The sequence below is a fragment of the Periplaneta americana genome, chromosome 6, assembly GCF_040183065.1.
Source record: "Periplaneta americana isolate PAMFEO1 chromosome 6, P.americana_PAMFEO1_priV1, whole genome shotgun sequence".
In the NCBI taxonomy this organism is placed as follows: Eukaryota; Metazoa; Arthropoda; class Insecta; order Blattodea; family Blattidae; genus Periplaneta; species Periplaneta americana.
The window spans coordinates 159,264,954-159,290,867 of record NC_091122.1 but is presented as its reverse complement, the minus strand read 5'-3'; the positions used below and the strand labels follow the sequence as shown (position 1 = coordinate 159,290,867).

At 39.2% G+C, this 25,914-nt stretch overlaps 1 protein-coding gene across 1 annotated transcript in view; it reads right to left on the bottom strand.

Annotated features, from left to right (window-relative positions):
* Positions 1–5,838: 5,838 nt before the first annotated feature.
* LOC138701982 (uncharacterized) overlaps positions 5,839–25,914 on the bottom strand; it is an 86,730-nt gene continuing 66,654 nt past the window's right edge. Inside the window, exon 9 of the mRNA XM_069829411.1 lies at positions 5,839–7,565. Within this exon, the coding sequence (XP_069685512.1) occupies positions 7,296–7,565 (270 nt within the window). The 3' untranslated portion in view covers positions 5,839–7,295. The remainder of the gene's footprint in view (positions 7,566–25,914) is intronic.

Below are 25,914 nucleotides of genomic sequence, written 5' to 3'. Positions count from 1 at the left end.
ATTGCACTAATCAGACTTCAGATGCATACAAACAATTGTTGACGTGTATCTATTTCATACTATTTTTAAACGGTCGTCATTAAATTAAATTAAAATAAATAAATGAATGTGTTTTCAACTTTATACACTGTATTAAACTTTTATTTTTAAGGGACACTAAAGGGAGCAACGTGAATCTGATTTTGAGCATTTTTATTTTAGTTGGTTATTTAACGACGCTGTATCAACTACAAGGTTATTTATCGTCGATGAGGTTGGTGATAGCGAGATGGTATTTGGCGAGATGAGGCCGAGGATTCACCATAGATTACATAGCATTCACCTTAAGGTTGGGGAAAACCTCGGAAAAAGCCCAACCAAGTAATCATCCCAAGCGGGAATAGAACCCGCGCCCGATCGCAACTTCAGACCGGTAGGCAAGGGCCTTAATCGACTGAGCCACGTCGGTGGCTGATTTTGAGGCATTACTGAATCTTTGAAATAACACCAACTTTCAGCAAAGTAAACGTAGACCACACATTGCTAGAGGCTACTCAGAAAGTAGTATTTGTTGTTATCTTTTAGTAAACGATAAACATGTCACAAATGTCTCATTAAAATACGGGACACTTTTGTTATCGACGTTACTTTGTAAAGAAATTGAAATTAGAAGTTACTGAAAAATTCATTACGTAACACTGAAAGAAGGGAGTTAACAAAAGAAACAACACTATTGCCTTTAAACAAAGTTCATTAATGGGACACGCTACTGAGTTTTCGTCAATTTTGGTCAATGTTAAAAGTTAATTTTTTTTTTTACTGATGAACTCTATTGACTAGGAACAAACCCATGCACCATTTCATTGTAGGTAGTCTTAGCATCATTTTAAAAGTTTAAGAAACAGATTATCTTCATATGAGACCCAGATATTTGTTTACTAAAATTATAAACACTTTTTTATATTTTATTTTTTTCCGAGTACATTTTTCAACATAAAATTTTGAAAATAATTGTGGACATGTAACTCATCAACATCTATTCGATTTTAAAATTTCAAAAACTTACAATCAAAATTGTGGAGATTAGAAATCTCAGTAGCGTGTCCCCTTAATGTCAATTTATTTACGTCACTTGACAATACTTTGCACTTAACTTTTTTCATTATCATTTTTTTTTATTTGTACCTATTTTATTCCATAGATCTTACATAAGCACAGAAGCTTTAAGCTTTGGAACAACTCAAGAGTTACATAAATTTTGGCGAGATGAGATGATATCTAACAGTACCCTCATAGGCGGAGAGAGAACTGTTTCCTTGGGGGGGGGGGCAAAGCAAAACCATAGAATCCCCATATAACGAGATTATGGGGAACATCATATTTTATCTTCTCCCCCCGTTATAGCTTGACTTTGCTACAGCATATCGTAATATGATCATTTTATAAAGGTATTGTAAAATAAAGTAAAATTGTAACAAAATATACAGACAAGTTTCCTTTTTTTCTTCCTCTTGTAAGGAAGAGGAAGGCTTACACTGCAGCCTGAGGCTTATTGTACTTATTACTCCTATTCTGTGAATGACTAGGTAGCCGAACGGCCGCGCTCTTGTACAAGTAGGGTAAAGTTGCCTAATTCCGTGTTACTCCTAATTCCGTGGTAGGTTTTTTTTTTCACTGAATGTCACGGGATTGGGTATCTTGCTAGGAAGTTCACCGATGTCTCAAAAGTAGGCGAAAGTTGCAATCTTTCGAGAAAGATGTCTGACGCTATTGTCGAGCGGCAAAGCTTTGACTGACATTTAATTTTAAAAAAGTATCACGGGATTAGGAGTATCACGGAAATAGGCAACTTTACCCTATAACACGCCACACCGTGAACTTAACCTGGGCTATTGTATGGATGATGTTATGTGAATTAATGATGGCGAAATGAGTCTGAGGTCCAAAATCGAAAATTACCCAGTAATTCTGCTTCAATTCGTTGAGGAAAAATCCTGGAAAACCCCCAACCAAGTAACTTGTCCAAACCGCTCGTTTCATAGCCAGGCGTGTTAACCATTACTTCACAGCGGTGGACCAATTTTACATTTACTTTATCTGTTTATTTAAAAGAGCAAGATATCATATGAAATGTGAATTCTAATTATTTTATTTAATCTCGTCTTTAAGTTTAACGGGGATCACTTTTCTTTTTCTGCATTGTTGTGTTATTCATATTTCTTCAAGTGGCTGCTTGAACACCTGCAGAGTTCTAACACATCAGTCTTATACATTCAGAAATTTAGAGTAAATATTATAGTCCAGACACATGGTCTGAAGACAATAATTCGTCAATTTAAGCACAGAAACTTAATCATAAACAAAAACAAGAAAATCTTTTGAATTCAAAATTTTCTGACGTTAATAGAAAAAAAAAAGTGTTTGGCCAACCATGCCCCCCCCCCCAACTCCGCCTATGAGTACTCTTCATACATAGTTCATTCATATTTACTGATTCCAAAATCAAACATTTATACAAATCAAAATAATTTCAACATGAATTTATGAAGTAAACATCGGTTAGAGAAATCGTCGGACACGTAGGTCAAAAAAGGGGACTCCTGTTTTTTTACGAAACGTATGGTAAACTTACTAAGCCTGCTATGTCCACCGCTGTAGAGTAACGGTTAGCGCGTCTGACCGTGAAACTAAGAGGCCTGGGTTCAAATCCTGGTTGGGACAAGTTAGTTTTACCTCAACCAATTGAAGCAGAATAGCTGGGTAACTTTTGGCATTGAACCTCGGACTCATTTCGCCATCATTACTACATATATCATCATCATTATACATACCATAGCTCGGGTTAAGTTCACGGTGCGGCGTGCTGTACTTGTACAAGAGCGCGGCCCTTCGGCTACCCAATCATTCACAGAATAGGAATGGTAAGCACAGTAAGCCTCAAGCTGCAGTGCAAGCCTTCGGGTTCCTCCTCCGTATGAGAGAGAGCGCGCGAGAGAGCGAGAGAGAGAGAGCCAGAAAAGTCCATGAAAATACAGAAGACTTTCCCTGTCGAAGTTTTTTTTGTAAGGAAGCTGAAGTTGAAAGTTACTGAAAAAGTGTTAATTTTGAAAGCAAAGAATTAACAGAAGAAATGACACTATTGCCTTCAAACAATGCTTATTCATGTCAATTTATTTACGTCACTTATCGAACCCGCTCCCGAGCGCATCTCCAGTTCGGCATGCAAGCGCCTTAGTCGACTGACAAGCAAACATTCTGATGGGGGCAGATAAAAAAGTTAAGTTTTTTCTTCCACCATGTTAATGATGTCAAAGAAGTGCTTATACAAATTTTGGCCACTCGACCGCAATTACGAGGCCGTCCAGAAAGAGATTTTCCCTGGGGCCGTTTACAGATAAAAAGCACAATTGTATAGAAAGATTTATTGAACGCATACAGCAATTGTTGCGCTATTTGTCAACATATCCTCCACTGGAACTGAGTGATTTGTCATACCATGGGATCAATTTTTGTATCCTTGTGTCGTAGAAGTCAGCCGCCTGGGATCGGATCCAGTGTTTGACAGGCATCTGCACTTCTCTGTCGATCCTATGACATGACAAATATCTCAGTTCCGGTGGGGAATATGTTGTAAAATAGCTCAACATTTATTCGATGAGAGAGCAATGGTACGGAGAAAAATTCTCTCCGGCGCCGGGATTTGAACCCGGGTTTTCAGCTCTACGTGCTGATGCTTTATCCACTAAGCCACACCGGATACCACCCCTGCGTCGGACAGAATCGTCTCAGATTAAGCTCCAACTCTTGGGTTCCCTCTAGTGGCCGCCCTCTGCACTACGTCATAGATGTCTATGAACGTAGGACCGAAGTCCGCACATGTGCTGAGTGCACTCGGGTTCAAATCCCGGCGCCGGAGAGAATTTTTCTCCGTTCCATTACTCTTTCATCGTATGATGACGCAGAATATCTGCATGGAAATATCATATGTACTTCGGTACATTAAAATAATATATATCAACAATTATTGCTGTGTCTGTTCCAATAAATGTTTCCAATGAAATTGTGTTTTCTTTCTGTTAATGGCCCCTGGCAAACTTATTTTTTACGGCTCTCGTAATTGCGGTCGAGTAGCAAAAATTGTGTAAGCACTTTTTTTAACATTATTAACATAGTGGAAGGAAAAAAAAATAACTTTTTTATCTGCCCCCGTCAGAATGTTTGCTTGTGAGCTAAACCGGTTTCTCTGTGGAGTTAGAATTCGAGAACAGTTTTGGTAGACTTATGACACGCTGTATAGACAAGTTGTGTTTTAGTTAACTATCCGAAGATAGATCTGAACCTCAAAAGTGACAGTCATGAGGCAACTAAGCCAGGAGATAATGGAGAGTGTCCAGTTCATTTTCCCCTCCATCGCGTACATCGCTAACTAGCTACATATGTCATTAATCAGACTTCAGATGTACACAAACAATTGTTCTTCCTCTGACACATATCGTCAAGTGAGATGTAGTCCCTGATAATACATGTACAGTAGTGGCAAAAAAACCTGACCGACCCTTGTAGCTGATTTCAGAGCCTTGTTCACTCCAGAGCACGATAGACTGGTAACTAAGACTTTCGTAGTTCGAAACCTGCCTTTTTTTTGTTCCTTATTCAAATTTATTTCCAATACTTTTCGATTGCTGGCAAAATTCATGTTCTGGGAATAATAAGTTAATTAAGTAGTAACATATCGCTGCAATCGAAAAATATTGGGAATAAATTTGAATAAGGAACAAAAAAAAGTTTCCTTCCCAGGCAGGATTCGAACCACGCAAGTCTTAGTTACCAGTCTATCGTGCGCTGGAGTGAACAAGGCTATGAAATCAGCTATAAGGGTCAGTCCGGTTTTTTTTTGCCGCTACTGTACATATCAGCCAGTACCTCAATTAGAGATAGGTAACTATTGTTATATTGTGCAACATTTCTAACAGTGCACAAGTATTTATTTTTCACTTAAGTTCTAATTTCAGTAAACATTTATTATAGTCTTATTTTTTCTTAATATTCACCATGAACTCCAGCAACTAATAAGCGTCACTATGTAGCCAACAGATAACAGAAGAACAGTAAAATTGTTACTTTTATTTTGAAGATCCCACTTTTTGCCAAATATTCGGAAATATTTAAAAAACACATGCTACTTAAGCCATTAATTCTATGTATATTTCTTTAAACAGGGACACAAAAAAGATAAGTCAGTTTTTTTTTTTCGATAGCTCTGCGGTAGGTTGTTTCTTGAAATCAGGTGGCATAATATCCTTTAAGATTCCAATTAAATTTTTTTTATGGTTATAGTGGCAAAAGATGGATCGTTGAAGAACTCTTCTCAATTGTGGGATGCAGCTGTTCAGAAGACTTCAGTATCGCCAGCTCTTCAGCTCGTCTTGAGATGTAGCACGAGTAGTCAATTCATCGCATCCTGAAGTTAGCTGTGCCAACTTAGTCTGTACCACAGCATGTTTGGAGTAGATGTGAGGAGTGGCCGGACAATATTACTTTGGTAAGTAAAATTTTGATCTTCTTCTCTTTATTTGCTTTTAAGTTAAAAAATTGGCGGTTGCATAGCTTTTCTGTGTTATGACTAATATGCATATACTGTCCGACAAAAGTATTTTGTAAGATGTGATTTAGAATCAATATCCATAAATATATTCAACGTAACCTATTGTTAAATTATGGTTATTTGATGAGTGCAAAAACGTATGATTTTGTGAGAGTAGTTCAGGAGGGTGAAATTGTCGACGAAGATATTGTCCCGACACATTTTTTTGGGATCTGTCAGGGTAGATTTCCATATTTGAGAAACTGCCTTAGAACTGAATAAGAAACCACTTTATTATTTCATTTATTCATTCATTTACAAAAATGTCAAAAGTAGCTATAAAAGTAATCATTTCCAATCAATATATTATACAAATCCTAAATCACTAAATTTTTATTGTGTGTGTATTGTATATCACTATCATACATGGAATCCAAAATACATCGAAACACAGCAAAATCAGATCCTCTTCTAAATTATTCAAATTAATGTAGTAGAATTTATACTGTGGAGTCATAGTTACTTATTGACAGTAATAAAAATATATTGTATAATATACTATACATATTATGCAGAATGATTGATACTACACAAAATTTGGTAATTTTTTATTACTAAGGAAGGTAAACGGAGTGCAGAAACACGCAAAGAAACTAACGTTAAAATATAGCTCTTAAAGTACAGTACGGTACACTTCAGAATCTTTTTTATTTCCAAGCAATAACAATAACAGACAATTCCTGTATTAAGTACATTAAAACTGTAAACCGAAAACTATTATATACATTAAACATGAATTTGAAATAACAGCAATAATGAAGTAGAAACTAGAAAATTAATACAATACATATTTGTACGTACAATTCCACGTGTACAAAATACTTTTATTCCTTTTATTTTCTAAATGACCCACTAAATGAAATAAGCATTTTACTGAACCAGACCAATTCGTGACAGAAATTGAATTATACCACTTATTTATAGTAAATAAACTTATGCACACAGAATATTTAATTTTAAAGGAGGAAAGTTCGTCCAAAAGGCTCGATTCGGGAAGAGTATCTGAAACGCTCATTGCATTTCCGCGTTGAATAGCTGTACTTAAGCGTTGACGCAAATTATTAGTGCAACGCCGATCACCAGTAATGGAGATGAAAATTTGGCTGATTTGAGATATCAAAACTTTAGCGTCATGACTCCAAGGACCGAAGGTCTCCACAGCAAAGGGGATGAAGATATAATATTGTCTAAAAAATATTTATTGACCTTTTTCTTCACGGCCAATTCAGCAGCAGACGCACAGCGTCTGAAGGTATTCGGCAAGTGAGATGGAGCTAGAGTGTGAACGCAAGTGGAGTCCCAAATTAAAGATTTTCCTCTAGACCATGGAATTAAGGTGAGACCATCGGATCGTTAACAGTCTTCGCGACTAATACCTGATGGTTCCAGAAGATACGGGATGCCACAAGAAGTCAGAGATCTTTTAATGATATTATTGAGTGATGTATGTCTGGGAATGAGACCCTTGCTCCTCGCACAGCTGAGTGCATGATGACCGTAAATATCAGTAATTCTTCCGCAAATACATTGGTGTGGCTGGCAGAAAATTCTTTAAACGTTTGATGTTTAAATTCAGAGACTTGAGTAGTGGGACAAAATATGACATTTCGTAACTTAAATATATGATGTGCAATATTTTTTATCCCATTATCTCTAAATTATTTAGGAAATGTCATCGTTGTTCTCTGAGTAATCTTCGTAGGATCTTGCCTGATGGACTTTTAGGAATGCTTGAGATAAATTCCACTCCTCCTTTTAGGTGTTTGTACTCCGATACCTTCTCTGCCACGTATTTCTTTACATCTTCTTCTGAAATTTTTCTTTTTGGGACAACAAAAGCTTTCGGAATCTCGCCCGCCCTCTCATCAGGAATACCAATAACAGCCGCGTCTTCTATATGGGGATGACTTCTCAAGATCTCCTCAAGTTCCGCTGGAGCTACCTGTAATAATATTAGATTTCTTTTTAGTTTTCGTTTAAAATAGAAACATTCTGGAAAGATGCTAACTTATTCGCTTATGGATTATAATCCATGATAATATTTTATTAGGCCTACTATCCAATTGGATTTCGAATCTTTAGGTGAAAATTAATGCCATGTACTGCAAACAATGCTAGTTTTTAAAGTCGGAAAAAAATTAACAATTTATTGGTTTTGTAGAAGATGCCAAGAGTAATATGTATTTGTAGTAAAGGTATAATAATTATGAGGAATACATACAAATAAATTTGAAAACAATAGGATGTTTATTGTCATTTTTGTGTTTAAATTTAAAATAAGCATTCTAGTTAAACGTTTTGTTACTTTACGCTTTAATTGCACTAAATATTGCACTGGGCTACATTAAGATCTCAAATGGAGAACTCCTTAACTCAGAAACTAAACATTTTCGAAGTAATGTTTGTATAACGTATTTAATTTCTCTACATATTAGAAAGCCATTCTTGAAGTTGTACGCCCTATTTTTCAAACAATCTTTATATTAGGTTGATGCATCCTAGTGTTTGTAATCCAAAATAAATTAATCCAAAATTATTTATTTTGGGTAAACAAAATGATTAACTCTCAAAGTTCTGACAGTTTTCGATTCTAAGTGCGAATAAATCCTGTGGTTTGAAGTTGAAGAAACCGTCCAGCAAGTTTTGAAGAGCAGCTCCCTTATTCAAAGATATTGCCTTCAGTATTCTCAAACAATCAGAGAAAAACAATAGCTTGCATGAATGAGTAATTTAATCCCTTGAGGGTTTGAAACTATTAGAAAAGAATAAAACAGCAAACACTGCATCACGCACGAATGAGTAATTTAATCCCTTGAGGGTTTGAAACTATTAGAAAAGAATAAATCAGCAAACACTGCATCACGCACGAATGAGTAATTTAATCCCTTGAGGGTTTGAAACTATTAGAAAAGGATAAAACAGCAAACATTGCATCACGCACTAATGAGTAATTTAATCCCTTGAGGGTTTGAAACTATTAGAAAAGAATAAAACAGCAAACACTGCATCACGCACGAATGAGTAATTTAATCCCTTGAGGGTTTGAAACTATTAGAAAAGAATAAAACAGCAAACACTGCATCACGCACGAATGAGTAATTTAATCCCTTGAGGGTCTGAAACTATTAGAAAAGGATAAAACAGCAAACATTGCATCACGCACTAATGAGTAATTTAATCCCTTGAGGGTTTGAAACTATTAGAAAAGGATAAAACAGCAAACATTGCATCACGCACGAATGAGTAATTTAATCCCTTGAGGGTTTGAAACTATTAGAAAAGAATAAAACAGCAAACACTGCATCACGCACGAATGAGTAATTTAATCCCTTGAGGGTCTGAAACTATTAGAAAAGGATAAAACAGCAAACATTGCATCACGCACTAATGAGTAATTTAATCCCTTGAGGGTTTGAAACTATTAGAAAAGGATAAAACAGCAAACATTGCATCACGCACGAATGAGTAATTTAATCCCTTGAGGGTTTGAAACTATTAGAAAAGAATAAAACAGCAAACACTGCATCACGCACGAATGAGTAATTTAATCCCTTGAGGGTTTGAAACTATTAGAAAAGAATAAAACAGCAAACACTGCATCACGCACGAATGAGTAATTTAATCCCTTGAGGGTTTGAAACTATTAGAAAAGGATAAAACAGCAAACATTGCATCACGCACGAATGAGTAATTTAATCCCTTGAGGGTTTGAAACTATTAGAAAAGAATAAAACAGCAAACACTGCATCACGCACGAATGAGTAATACCTTCAGTAGATCACAACTGTGGCTAACGAGAAAGGCAGGCTATAATGCGACGTCACATTCTTAGTCATTCATAACATAGCCAACATTCAAAAAGTTTATATATAAATCAGGGGCGGCTCTACAATAAGAACTGCAGAGCTGCAGAACCGCCATTTAAATGGACCTGAAAAAAATTAAAAATGAAAAAACGTGCTTTTATGTAATCTAGTTTATTGTTTCATTTATTTTTCCAATTCATTCTCTTTCGATTCGAGATTTTACTGTCTGTAGGAACCTTGAACTGCTCGAGAATTTTAGCTGTAGTGTACTTTTCTGATCTGTGATCGGCAGTTCCTGAAGCTTAACATAGGGTAGTGGGCAGCAGAAAACTGGTTTTCTTCACCGTCCCATAAAGACTGCATTAGAGCTGCAACCGAAGCAGCTCTCTCCAAATATACAAAAGAACCGTCAACACCCTCATCTCTTTATCACCTGCGTTCTAGGCTTCTGGACTACTGAATATCATTACAGTTCCAGTGTATTATAGTACTGTGGGTGGTGTGATGTGATTAGTCAGTGTGTCTAAGGAAATATTTTATATTAAAAATGAGTGAAATGAAAATCTAATCAACCAACCCTTTTCGAAATTAAAAGAGAAATTGCATGTTAACTTAAAAAATTAGGACGTCCTATACAAAATTTAAATATCGAAATTTCTGAAAAAAGTCGAGGAAATCATGTAGCCTATTAGTCATTTTAATACCGAAATGTGTAATGGAAACGACTGGTTTTTTTGCTGCGCTCATGAAAACGCTTTCACCCCCACCCGTGTATTCTGTTTAGAGGAGAAAATACATGGACAAACACCGGAGCGAAGGATTTAGTTAATTTGACTTTAAAAAACTAGAGAAGCATGTGGGGCACATCTCCACTACGTGACTAGTTGTACCAGGTGGGAGAGGTGTAGCGCACGGATGGTTGGAGTAGAATTTCGGGTGCACAGTCATCTTCGAGAAGGGGCTGTAATTACACGCGTCATCCGATTTAGATGCAATAAACAGCATGCGTTTGCTAAATACACTATTTTTCATGCAGAACTGCCAATCTTTGTAACCGCGGGCCGCTACTGATATAAATGCAGGTATAACAGAAGTTTGATATAGCAGTTCATTTGTTTTCTAGAACTGTGAACATGTATTTATATTAGGCGATTGTCACGATGGCCACAACTAGAGCAAGATAACCATGATTCGCGCCGTAGCCTGTCTCTCACGCAAGCAGCGTCCAACTTCCAGTGGACTTCGGCGCTTACGACAGTCTCACTGTAGGAGGCAACTTTTCTCATATACGGAGGACTCTGTAGGACTAATTTTATTCACAAACTAACATTTTTTAATGTACTGAATCGTGTTTATGAAACAAACTCTTTAGAAGCAAAAGTAAAACTACGTTTTATTTAAAATTCTTCGCTAAATTACCTGGAATCCTTTGACTTTGATTAACTCTTTAGCCCTGTCAACGATGTAGAATTTTCCTTGTTCGTCGTAATATCCAACGTCCCCTGAGTGTAGCCAGCCATCTGCATCAATAGTCGCGGCAGTCGCATCAGGACGGTTGAAGTATCCTTTCATGATCTGGCAGGAAGAGAAATACGTGTTTGTATTGAATTTCACTTTATTTCACTATCCATTCCACATTAATATTATTAAATCGATATTTCGATTTACATACATCTTATTTTTCATATACCCTTAATTTGCCTAACTTTAAAAGAAATTAAAATTGTATTATATGGAATGAGTAATAATTAGAGTCCTGTGTTTCGTTACTTTGAGTACAAGTTAGAAAATTCTGACTCGTCTCCCCGCTCCGCTTCGTGTGTTTACATCTGCTTATTCCTATAGATACTGAACAATGAGAATAGTACTCACGTATAAAATATGCTGTCACGTGGATTTAATAACAAACTAAATATTTATTTAAAGCCACTTTATGGACAACAGAAGATTATTCTCACAATAAGTAAACAGCATCTAGATTCTAGATAGGCCTACTACTTTGTTTCAGAATATATTTTCACCCAAAAAGTAAAAACCAATGCTCATCATTTTTCTTCTGTTTACAGAGTTTTGAATATTTAAATTGCATTTCTTAAAATAAATAGATACATTTTATGAATTTATTGAAAGGATTGAAATTTGAATATTCACTTAATCAAAACGAGTTAATATTGAAATATATAAAATATATTTAGGACCTAATGTTTCAACTTTCGTTCATTTAGAAATGTTCGTAGGTTGCTTTGTCTCCATGTATTACCGTTTCTAATGCCAGATTACAGAAATTAATTATGAATAGGCGATTTGTTTTACTCGTGAATGTTGTAACTGGACATAGCCTATGTATGTAGGCCTACTCATAAATAAATAAACAAACAAACAAATAAATAGGCTTAAATGGTGGAAATTACAGTAATGCAATGAATCACAGTAAAAACAAAATTATTTACACTGACTACTTCGTTTACGAGTCTCTACACATTACAACGAGTGACTGGAAACATTTTAAGTGTTTCAAAGTAAAAATTTCCCCTTCTTTCTAATAAAATACGTTCTCGTCTTCCCTAATGAAGTGCTCGCTACCAAATTCTTCCATTGGAGCACTCATTTTCAACCGCCTATCTTTTTTTTTTGTTTTGACATTTCACTGAACAGCAGATCTGAAATGTATACGCAGCGCTATGCTCCGTATTACTCGACCAAGGGCAGTGGAGTCCTGCAGCCCGGAGCCGTGGCGCTACTGCTCCTGCGTTCGTAATACCGCATCGCGATAGTTCACATTACGCCCGCGGCTTAACTAGCCTCGGTCGAGTAATACATACCTACATTGTTGCGGGTTTGTTAAAGGCTTTAGGTAACCAAACGCAGGACTCTAGTAATAACTTAAAACTACTGGTAAGACTATCTTGGTTACAGCTTTCTCTCGTCTATTTTTCTTTACGGTTTGCTTTACAATTTTATACATATATGTATATATCTGTGTTTTTTTTTCTTCTTAACAAGGAATGCTTTGCGGTAGAATATATCTTTCCTCGCATCCCGTTCCGGGATCTGTGGTGAAACAAAAACTGACAAAATTTCAAATATTTACTGTAATAACCTGCATTTAATTTTACCATTATAATGGTGAACTACTGTGCTGTATACGGCTGTAAAGCAGTAGCAAACGCATATTCTGAAGAAGGGGATTAGGTTTACCATCAGAAAGGCTAGAATTAGCTATAGAAGCAGAGAATAGTGCATTGGGGTATGAATTTGACATTTTTTTTAGATAACTCCACAATTTAAACTTGCTGTACAGCTTGTTGTAATATGAGAGTATTATTTTCCAAAAGTCTGTGACGAATTTGAGAAGAAGAGAGTCCAGCATTAAAAGACTCACGAATATATTAATCTCTATTTTGAGTTTGATTGACGGCTTTGAAATAAAAATTTTTACGATGTAAGAGTAATGGAACGGAGAAAAATTCTCTCCGGCGCCGGGATTTGAACCCGGGTTTTCAGCTCTACGTGCTGATGCTTTATCCACTAAGCCACACCGGATACCACCTCGGCGTCGGACAGAATCATCTCAGATTAAGCGCCAACTCTTGGGTTCCCTCTAGTGGCCACCGTCTGTACTACGTCATAGATGTCTATGAACGTAGGACCGAAGTCCACACATGTGCTGAGGTGCACTCGTTATGAGTGACTAGTTGGCCGGGATCCGACGGAATAAGCGCCGTCTTAAATCACGAAGTGATTTACGCATATCATATATATTATTTTAATGTACCGAAGTACATATGATATTTCCATGCAGATATTCTGCGTCATCATACGATGTAAGAGTAATGGAACGGAGAAAAATTCTCTCCGGCGCCGGGATTTGAACCCGGGTTTTCAGCTCCATTACTCTTACATCGTATGATGACGCAGAATATCTGCATGGAAATATCATATGCACTTCGGTACATTAAAATAATATGTAAAAATTTTTGCTTAGAGCTAAGAGTGTCTTAATAGGCCTTTATTTCTCTATAGATTCTATTTTCTGGTGGCAAGTAAATGTCTAGGATATATTTCATTAGGTTGCTTTATTGGATATGTAGAGCATTGTAGAATAGCTAAAGCATTTTCATAAACATGTATCAATTTCACTTATAGAACCATAAACACAATGAGACACATAATTAATCAGACTTAAATTAAAATAATCTCAAAGTGTAGATGAGAGTGCAGATAAAAAATTATCAAAAGTCTTCAACCAACCTGCGGTCCGCGGATGCAGATCTCGCCCACTTCTCGGTGTCCCAAATCAACTCCAGTCTCCAGATGCAAAATCTTCATCTGTGTGTTAGGCAGAGGCCCTCCTACTGATTCGTAGTTGATTTCATCCTTTTCCATAAGTGTCGCGATAGCTGTCGTCTCCGTCAAAGCATACCCTACAGTAAAAATATACTTAATTTATATTTGTAATTTTAAGGCGGAGCTTGAACGCTGTGTGGAAGTCACTGCTATGGGCTCACTTTTCTTATGATACTACGATATCTGGTCTAATGTCCAATACGGGTAGTGTAGGGCAGAAAATAAAATAAAAATAAACAATGTTATTTCAAGAAATCCTTGATACAGACAAATATGCAAAATACAAGACGTTGTTGAAGGAAAATCTTTAGGTATACCTGAAGACTTGCCTCTTTCCGTAGAGTACGCACCAATATCATCCTGTAATGTTAAAACGAAGTTTTCAAGATAAAAAGGCATCTTAAGAGACAACAGGCGAAGATTTTCCATGAAAAGTAATTTATCCCTTATTTTGGATGTGGAGCCTAGCGTAGCTATATGGAGAGATTATTTCCAAAGTGACATAAACGTACGAATTACAAAACCTCAGAAATCACGATATTTTATTTTCTTATAACTAAATTCAGATATTATTATGAATATATTTTGGTTTGATTCTTTACTTCTGTACACATCGTGACACTGTGTTTTAAAAATCTCGTGTCATTGGAAGTAGTAATAATTACGTCATGTAACCTATAGTTAAGACGTTTTGGAACTAAATTATTTATTGGCATATTTCTTCAGTGACATTTGTGAACATTAAATGTTTTAATTACGACAGTGTATAACTTCATTTCAAATATAGATTATAATGGAGTCTTCCATTTAATAGAATACTTAGAGAACGTAGAACTTTACACGCTTTGTCTTTACTCTTTCGAATTCTGCACACTTCAACACCAAATTACCTTTCGTCTCGTTTCTCTCATCTATACTCTAACCACGACGCAAATACCAGACCACTTATCTGTGGCGCGTTAAGTATACCTCTTCATAGAACATCTCGTTATTCATAATCTTTTACAGTATCCACCTCGCGACATTGGAATTCCCTGTCACAAAGTATTAGGGGCTGCAAGACAATAAACACTTTTAAAAACAACTTAAAAGATAACCTTCTTAGCATTTCACTCCAATCATACTGATTTAAACTATCACTGTCTACATTGTTACTCCTTCCTTTAGATATGCATCCTGATAGTGCTGTATTTTCAAAATTGTCTCATAATAATCTCTTTCTATTATCTAACATTATTTGAAATATATTAACATTCTACATAGTTCTGCTTCATAGTGTGTATTTCAGTGTTTAATTAATAGTTTATAGTATTATGTTATTTAATTAGTAAATAACTCTTGTATACATGTAACTCTTATCTAAATCAAATTGTTGAATTCTTTGTATATATACTTTTTGCTGGTTGAGTGGAAGAGAAGGCCTTACGGCCTTAACTCTGTCAGCTAAAATAAATTATTATTATTATTATTATTATTATTATTATTATTATTATTATTATTATTATTACAAGAGCAAAATACGTTTTAAAATATGTTCAGAACATGAAGTACATTACATTGTCTTCAATCCTCGCCATCACTATCACTACCATTATGAATATTACTAGCTAGAGAAAACACTTCATGATAAAACGGCATTGCACGATGGTTCTCAGTAATTTATTTAGGAGCATCCTTATGTCTTTCAGTGGGTGGCCTAACTGTCCTTGTCAGAATTTGAAAGACGACCATTTTTACCCCTCTTCAGCAATGTGTGAAAACATCCTGAGATCCCTGAATATGTACGTTTGCAGAACAGTTTGTTTGCATTTATCTCAATAGATTTCAACTCTGAGATATTAAAATTCAGTTTCGATGTAATATGTTACGAAGCCCTCACTCACATATTTCCGCATTTTCTATTTTTCATCCAGTGAAATGGTGCCGTTTTCCCGGCAGTCCGTCCAAATTGTTGTTCTACAACTTCTTTGAAGTAGGTAAGTCCGCAGCACAATTCCACTACCAGCTGTAAGCAATCATGTTCCTGCGTCATACGTGACGTCCAGAGAGCCAGCGGATTGGTCAAAACGGATATAAGACCCAACCCCGGAAAGAGCCCCAACCAGGATTCGTATCTGGGCCCGCTCGTTTCATTGTCAGACGCGCTGACGGTTACGCTATAGCGGTGGAGACACATTGGAATTACGTCACTTTGCACATAAACGCAGTTTTCAGATATCTGTTAACATGGGATATACTGTACATGTAAAATATGTTGAGACTGAAACCTGAGGGAACATGTAAACTATTTTATGAAAGGAAAAAATGAAAAATCATTATTTTGGATATACGTCACCTTGGAAATAAGCTCTTCATATACTTCTCAACAATAAATGTAAATTTGCATGGGTACGTTACTATATTTAGACATATTTTAGTGCATGTTTTTGTACATATCACGTATTTTAAGGGCATAGTTACCAGTGGCGTAGCATGAAATTTTGAGCAGGGGAAGCTAATTCGAGTTGTTTTTCATGCAATATGAGAAAACGTATTAGCCTACAAAAATATAGTCTTAAAATAAATAGTAGTTAATGTCAAGTCAGCAGTCGAAGATTGGTTGGAACCTCGTAAGTAACACCAATAAGGCAAGACCACATATCTCTAACAAATAGACACGTATATGTACTGTATAACATTAGTTCACTGTCATATTTAGAGAAATCACAATATTAACGGTCAATAGATACAGTATTCGTTTCAGTATGCGTCTGTCTTTTGGTTGGTCCTTCATTGACAGCAAGGGAGTCGGTCATTTGTTTTTTAGATCACACTTTTGTTCGTAAGTCAGTCTTGATAATAGAATTGTCCTAAAAAATTCAAGTGTCACTTTCACTCATTATTTATTATATCAGCCACAGTGCACACTAACTGACGAAAAGGGATAACTCGGAAACTACTTATTTTTAATGTCAAAGCTAGCTTCTTGCGATCCTTGCGACCAGGGTAGTTTAGTTAGGAAGGGATGGAAAATCTGTGGGGTGGGTTACACAGAAGAATGAGTGTAAGAAACCAGTCTGCTTGGAAGAGCTAGTGTGTGCAGGCTTCTTGTTTACTGCTGCATCACGAATCATCATGACCTGCCGCATCACAATATTAACGCATAAATATAAATTCTATTAAAATTAATAAATAATTTTGTCCATAGACTGCAGGTTTATTAAGAAATTATTATTAACTGGGGAAGCTGAGCTTTTTAGCTTACATTGACGCTACGCCACTGATAGTTACAAGCATATTATGTCTATCAATTCAAAGCTATTTTCTGGATGAGAGAATTGGGCTTTACCTTGGAGGATGTTAGCTGATTTCGGCACTTTCTCCAAGAAACGTTCAATGTCGAGTTTTCCCAAAGGAGCAGCACCACATACAGTGTACATCAGAGATCGAAAATGTACTGGCTTCAAGGCTGGGTTAGACGCCATGAACAAGAAGAGAGGTGGTATTGTGTACATTAAGTTTACCTGTAAATACGAGAAAGTTTTGATGAACCATCTCGAAGCTTTAGTAAGAGGTACCGGTACTTCTAATTTAAACATATAGCCTAGCAATATTTTAATTCAAATCATATGTATGGCGAATGTGTGCTGTTTTGGGTGGGAAAACGTACCGGTATTTAAATCTATAATTTCTTTATAATAACTAGGGATCGGATTTTTATGTGCTAAAAAATTTTAATATATTTATTTTTATGTGCTATAAAGTACGAAAATATTTGCTAAAAATAAAAAATATATAGCCTATATTTTTTTTTAAATATGACAAAAATACCTTACTTAGCTTGAAAAAAAAAATGTTACTAGGTACTCACCAATCACACTTGAGTATCAGTTGCTAGTAGTTGGCCGAGAATTGCAGTGAACAACAAAGATCATTTCCAAATTCTCTATCACAAATGCATGCCCATTATCTCTGAACAACGACTTATACTGTGAAAACGATCTTTCCATATCACAGGGCGTCAGACATGCATATTTAAGGAGAGGAATGTCACAAACACCTATACCGTCAATTTCACCTACAGGCACATCCTCCAATACTTGAGCAACTTTACACATTTTTATATATCCTCTGTTTTTCCGTGAATGCACACGTGAAGCAGCGGCAATGTGCTTGTTTCCAAGAACTTGAGGAGATGCTATTACAAAAATGGATCACGGATACACCACACAGCCCATAGAAACACGAAGCAGCCAAGAATTCTTAAAAAGATAACGTATTTCTGAGTGATATAATTGATTTAGTTTTAAAATATTTAAAAGTTCTTGTAAAAAAAAGGATTTAAGTAAAAAACTCCAAGATGTATGTGTTTTAATATATTTCCTGAAAATATGTATTTACATAATTTTTTGTGAAAATATGTTTTTATGTGAAATAAAATTCGGGTTTTAAACTTGAAACTTGACATTCGGAATTTTTAACTTTGTTAATTGTGTTTTATCACACGCAAGAAAAATATTTAATTACATAGGAATCCGCTCCTTAATAATAACTTTATAACATTACAGTAGTCATTGCAATTGCAATAATTATTCTAGATCTTTAGTTCTGGGAGTCCACTTTATTTAAAGGAATTCTATGTTTTTCTCTTCGTACGAGACATACAGCGCCATTAATAAGCAGGGACGGCGCTGCTTTAAGGGCACACTTACCCGTGTGCCCCTCCATTAAATGTCGTAAATTTCATGGGGAAAATATAAAAATTACAAATATTTTTCTTAAACAAAATACGCACCGGTTTTGTTTGAAGTTGTATTTTGTGCGTTTGTGCAAACTTGACAACATCACGATAGACACACAGCCGACGCGGACTTCTGGCCTTATTCTTTTATCATCATTCCTAAATTTCAACCCTGCTATCAGATTGGTTATTCCCATGAAATTGCAACATAAAGAGAGAACAATCACTACAGGCTCCACTGTCGAAAATACGAGTACATTTTTTGGTCACGACCGTAGATGGAAGTACAGTTACAAGCTAGAGGTCGTAGTGACATAAAGACTTCGAAGTCCTAAAAATTTTGAACTCAATAAACAATTCAGGTGCCACATACAATTTTTAGTCGCCATGGCTACCTGGCCCACGAAATTTATCTACCCTTGATTTTTACATTAAGTAAAACGCATCTACTTGTACGAGTAGGTACTTTAGACCTAATTAAAGTTTGAAATTAACGAAAAAAAATACAATTTTCAACACAACCTTAAAATAAACCACATTACGAGTGCATGCTTCACGAATCTCTACAAACTACAATCTTCTTCTTTTTCTTCTTCTTCTTCTTCTTCTTCTTCTTCTTCAACTTCCCTAGTATGCCACTATCGTGGTGTTAGGGAATTTTTCCTCGGATCCATCTACTATATTGTACTCTGTCTTCTGTCAGTCTATTTAACTGGCTCCATGTCTTTCCTCTCTTAGATGCTATTCGTTTTATTTCTCCTTCCCGTGTTGTCCTTGGTCTTCCTACTGGGTTTCTTCCTAAGAGTCTTGCTTCCATGAACTGGCGTACTTTCCTATCTACATCCATCCTTTTAACGTGTCCAAACCATGACAGCTGTTTATCTTCTATTGTCTTTTGGATTGATTGTATTCTTAAATCTTCTCTTATCCTTTCATTTCTTATTCTATCTCTTCGTGTTTTCTTTACAGTTCTTCTCAAACTTTTAATTTGCATTGCATTTATCATACTTGTATCACTGTTAGCTATCTTCCAACTTTCACTGCCATACGTAAGGGTTGGTTCCATTACTGTTTTATACATGCTTGTTTTAGTTTTCTTTTCTACTTCTTCTTTTCCTAATACACATTATTTAATGAATAATAAGCTTTTGTAGTTTTCTGAATTCTCTTGCGTATTTCTTCTAGTATTTTTCCAGTTTGATGTCTCACTGTTCCCAAATATTCATAACTTTCCACCTGGTGTAGCTGTTTTCCCTCGCTTTCAATCTTAATCTCCTTTATCTGATCTTCTGTCCTTGCTGTCATCATGACTTTAGTCTTATTATAATTTAGTCTCATTCCTCTTTCCTTCAATGTTTCTACCCATTCTACAGGGACATCATTTTATTTTTACTAACATTTTTAATATTAACCTGGCTATACCTTTAGAGAACCGGAAACACCGTTCGCTACCCCCTTCCACTACTGGAGTTCGATGATACTGGCGTAAAACACAAACAAATCACTTTACTAGGTATAGGAGGGAAGAAAAGTAGTTCATCCATTTACGTATACTAGGAAATATCGCGATTTTGAGTTCGATAATTTTCATTACGTTTTTGTTTAATCAAAATGCAGTACTGTGTTAAGAATAAGTGTTTTTACTCACGAACTGAGTTATCCATGCGAACGTATTCATTATGCAGTTTATATTAAACTGTCTACAGCACATTAGCGTACAATATAGAGAATGAAGTTAAATTGAAAAATAATTACAATATGGATGTTTAAACACATTTTTGAAAATGGTGGCCGTTCATTTCGATGCAGGCTTCAGTTCTTTTGTGCATATTATCGCACTGTAGACTATTGCATCTAATTCCAATTACCAGTTTCGTCCTTCGTACTAGTAACTCATGTTGAAATAATTCAGTACCTACTCTATAAAAGAGTACCTTACGTACTGTAAATTCAATCTTCACTTCTGCCCGACCCGCACAGATAAAATTACTCAGACATGCTATCTACTGTCCGTCCTAGTGGTTATGCCGCAGGAACGTAGAAAGGAGGGAAATCACGTGACAGTTAATTACTTAACGAGGCCCTTTTATTTAAGTTATTTTAAACATTTGTATAATATTACGTAAATGTCCAATTCCTAACAGAAATTAATGTTTTCAGAAAAGAGCTAAGACAGCCCAGCTTTTACAGAGGAGCGAGCAGAAGCAGGTGGGGGAAATCGGGTTGCGACGTAGGCAAACGGACAGTACCTGTGCGAAAATATGATTCAATATTGAAAGCTCTTTCGTCACTAGAAAACGTGAACATATTTCTGGAACGTACTATACTCACTAAATCCGTGCTGTTTACTATATGCGCCTTGATTCCGTCTAGACGACAGTTCGAACTTCATTAGTAGAAGGGGTGGGAGTGAAGTACATTAAAAAACTCAGGTACAATAAAAATTGAAGTAAAAATAAAATGATGTCTCTGTATAACAGCTTGTTGAAGTTTGTGTTCAGTATCGTGTTGTGTATATCAATTCTCGATGCCCGTGCGTCCTATTTTAAACGGTTCAAACCTACCCGCGCAAACTAGAGTCGCTGCTTTCTCTCTCTCAGAAAGCAGGTTGGCTCGCTTTTTTTTTCCCCTCTTGTGAGGGAGAAAGCAAAGATCGCGCGGCGACGAGTCACGTTGGCAATAGAAATACCCCCAGGCACTGTGACGTCAATGGCGTCCTCAACCACCATTGTTCCGAGGGGTATAAATATAACGCATCCCCGCGACTTCAGTCACTCGTTCGTCAGATGGCAAAGAGGTAGCTCTAGCGCGACCTCCGTCACTGACAGCAGTCTCCCAACCAGGCCTACGCTATGGTTGTCTTTTGTTCGGACGTGTCTGCACACGGCCACCACTCCGGGAACAGGGAGCCAAGCTGCGCCCCTGTCTCCTGTATTCTTTCCTACACTAGCCTCACTTCTTACATATTCTAAACTTATTTTATTCTAGTCTCGCTACAAGCCTCATCACCACCTCCAACCCGCACACTTCTCTCCCCTGATCACCCGTATCTCTCACCATCCTGACTTCGACTCCCAGCTCTTATCCCGGCTTGTTCGATTAAACACAACCATCTCCTCAGCCCCCCCCTCTAGAGTCGGTAAGTCGCGAGTGCGCTCTGTTGATCCGTCGATGATAGAGGTCACCCTTCCCCGCTCCTGAAGTCGGTAAGTCGCACAGTACGCTGTGTTGATCCTCCGATGCCAGGAGCTTGTTCTCGAAGTCGGTAAGTCGCACAGCACGCTGTGTTGATCCTTCGAACTAGAGAACTAACCTTCTACCTCATTCCATCTCTCTCGTTATCCTACCCCCCACAACACACCTGAGAGCAAGCCGATTTTCCCCAGGCACTCCCGTTACTCCTACCTTCCTCTCACTCAAGTCGCACTTTACTATCACCCATCATAACTCTCCCCGCATCGAAGCCTCAGGACGAATTTCTAAACCATCAATTTCTATCACGACTCCCCCGTTACCCCTACCACAGAACTAGGAGGGAACCATAGTTACACTTTCACTGTTATTTCTGTAATAAACAATGTTACTTTAAAAACAGTCTTTCCTTTAAACTTCACCACAGTTTCGTATCCCCCACCCACAAACCACAACCCTCTTGTCACGTCACTCCCGTTTCCTCTCCCCACCTCGACAACACGTCGGAGAGTGAAACGACCAGAGAGTCCGGCGTACGACAATTGGCGCCCAACGTGGGGCCTTATCTCAGTTGGTACTGAGACGAATCCACATACACCCCATAGCTCTTCACTCTTCCGAGAGGAGTAATTTTCTCGGTGGCGCCCAACCATGTTTACACGCACCAGAGACCAGTGCTGCCAACGGGGTTGCCCCGGACGCGGGCAATACTACGTCGACTGCGGCACCTGCCCCACCTTCTACCACGCAGTGTGCCTCGGGCTCGAGGACGAGCCCCAGCTCCGAGAAAGCAACCCGTTCATTTGCGACTGGTGTCGCAAGAAGAAGGATGAAGATAAGATGGAACTCGAGATGCTGCGGAGACTCATGCACAGTCTTCGCCCCGCCGAGGTTCCACAACCACTTGTGCTCCCCGAGTTCCATGGATTGGAGCACGAGGATCCGGCCGGCTTCATCTCCAGATGCCGCGATCTACTTACCGAGGCGCACATAGACCCCTCCCAGTGGTCACGCCTCGTTCAACAGCAGCTGAAGGGACCAGCCAGGGACTGGCTACTGCTCTTCAGAGGCATTCCTTTCTCCTGGGAGGAACTGCAACAAGGACTGACTCACCGCTTCGACAGCCCGGCTGTAAGGGCTACTCTCCAAGCTTCTCTCTACGGGAAGCACCAGCGAGAAAACGAGGCTGCTGATCAGTTCATCACGGGAAAAATTTTCCTTTATCGGCGACTTTTTCCTAATGCCGATCCCAACACGATCATTCCAGTGATCATCGAGCTTCTGCGGCCACAAATTCGGCCGTTTCTCAGACATCCGGTTCCGACAACTACAATGGAACTGATACATCGTGCTGTTCCTCTGGAGGGCGACATCAAGCACACCGCTGCCAAGCATCATTCCACTTCATCATCAAACGCTCCACGGTGCCACTACTGCCCGGGGTACCACTACAATCGGGACTGTCCGGTCCGACAGCAGAGACGCACCGATCCTGCTCGCCACATCCCGATCTCCAGCCCCGTCGCGCAGATGGCCCTAGCTCCCGATGAAGAGGAAACGGTCCCGAGGATTGACATCCGACTGGGAACCCTCGCAGCCACAGCGGTCGTCGACAGTGCCGCCTCCAGAAACATCATCAATGCTGCGAAAGTTCCAAATGGCAGCACCATACGAGCCCGACAGGATGTCATTCATCTTGCCCAACGCGAGCAGACAATGGCAACCCAGGGCGAAGCAGAGATACCCGTCACACTTGCGGGAACAACGAAGCCCATCAACTTCCTCGTCGCACCAGAGCTGCGTGCTGATGCGATTTTAGGGAATACATGGTTGCGAGACATGTCAGCGCAACTAGATTATCGACAAGGACAGCTGAGGTTGGGAAACGGTGCAGTGGTACCGTTGATCAACAATCCCAGAACCGGAGAGGGTACCAAGCCAGAACCACAAAGGGACGCCGCTCCTGGCGGAAGGCAACAGCCACCGCCACCTGTCAAGCCTGTACCCGGAGATCCCGCTAAGGAGGAACGGTACCAGCATCTCTCCGGCCATGTCAGTGGCCCTCCCTCACAGAGTGGACGCAAGGAGGATCCTTTAGCGTCTAGGCCACTAGAGCTCCACATGTTGGAGATAGGAGTCACGAGCGACAGCCACGCCCCCACTTCAGCTGAGGGGATCTGTTGCTCTGAGGAGGTACCACAGGTGGAGGACCCACTTGAAAAGGGAGACCCTGGCGGGTCGCAGACAGTTGTCCAAGACGTCGCTGACACCAGGCACAAAGTTACTCCTCCTACTGCTACAGAAGGGATGCCGGATCCACTCCGAGGCGGCAACCCGACATCAGATGGCCCATATTCCGAGGTCACAAGCAACACCGACATCCCTCGGTACATCCGGTCTCCCGAGACCACAGGGACGACCAACGAGCTCAGCGGTCCAGGATGTTGGCGCGCTGTGACCACCTGCAAGGAGGCGAAACCTTCCCCGCCTAATCCAGACCGACCTGCGGACACACCAACACCATCCCAGACGACGCCGGAGGCTGCTAGGAGCGACGCTGCAGCACCATTGCCGGTGTTGCCTCCACAAAGAAGAAAACGCAGTGGCCAACCTGATCAGATCGCCGTGTGCGCGCTCGCGATGTGTGATCAAACCGAACCAGCTATTGATGCGAGTGTAGTGGTGCCGCAAGGCAAACGAAACAAGATTGTTAACACGCGATCGGCGTTCACAAACCATGATCCAAACATACAGACCAAATATGATAAGCACAGATTGGGGCCGAGACCTCCATAGCTTAAGAGACACGGACTCTCGGACTAGGCAACCTTAGCCTTTCAATTTATTGTATTCATTCATTGTATTTTCTCATGTTCAGTGTATTCTTTTGTTTTGTGATACTCCACTTCTGTTCATTGTATTTAATTGTCTTGTTGTAAGGGTTATATTACATAACTTACTAGTAGTACCGCACGGGCAAAAACAGGAGGGGCGATTGTTGTGTATATCAATTCTCGATGCCCGTGCGTCCTATTTTAAACGGTTCAAACCTACCCGCGCAAACTAGAGTCGCTGCTTTCTCTCTCTCAGAAAGCAGGTTGGCTCGCTTTTTTTTTCCCCTCTTGTGAGGGAGAAAGCAAAGATCGCGCGGCGACGAGTCACGTTGGCAATAGAAATACCCCCAGGCACTGTGACGTCAATGGCGTCCTCAACCACCATTGTTCCGAGGGGTATAAATATAACGCATCCCCGCGACTTCAGTCACTCGTTCGTCAGATGGCAAAGAGGTAGCTCTAGCGCGACCTCCGTCACTGACAGCAGTCTCCCAACCAGGCCTACGCTATGGTTGTCTTTTGTTCGGACGTGTCTGCACACGGCCACCACTCCGGGAACAGGGAGCCAAGCTGCGCCCCTGTCTCCTGTATTCTTTCCTACACTAGCCTCACTTCTTACATATTCTAAACTTATTTTATTCTAGTCTCGCTACAAGCCTCATCACCACCTCCAACCCGCACACTTCTCTCCCCTGATCACCCGTATCTCTCACCATCCTGACTTCGACTCCCAGCTCTTATCCCGGCTTGTTCGATTAAACACAACCATCTCCTCAGCCCCCCCCTCTAGAGTCGGTAAGTCGCGAGTGCGCTCTGTTGATCCGTCGATGATAGAGGTCACCCTTCCCCGCTCCTGAAGTCGGTAAGTCGCACAGTACGCTGTGTTGATCCTCCGATGCCAGGAGCTTGTTCTCGAAGTCGGTAAGTCGCACAGCACGCTGTGTTGATCCTTCGAACTAGAGAACTAACCTTCTACCTCATTCCATCTCTCTCGTTATCCTACCCCCCACAACACACCTGAGAGCAAGCCGATTTTCCCCAGGCACTCCCGTTACTCCTACCTTCCTCTCACTCAAGTCGCACTTTACTATCACCCATCATAACTCTCCCCGCATCGAAGCCTCAGGACGAATTTCTAAACCATCAATTTCTATCACGACTCCCCCGTTACCCCTACCACAGAACTAGGAGGGAACCATAGTTACACTTTCACTGTTATTTCTGTAATAAACAATGTTACTTTAAAAACAGTCTTTCCTTTAAACTTCACCACAGTTTCGTATCCCCCACCCACAAACCACAACCCTCTTGTCACGTCACTCCCGTTTCCTCTCCCCACCTCGACAACACGTCGGAGAGTGAAACGACCAGAGAGTCCGGCGTACGACAATC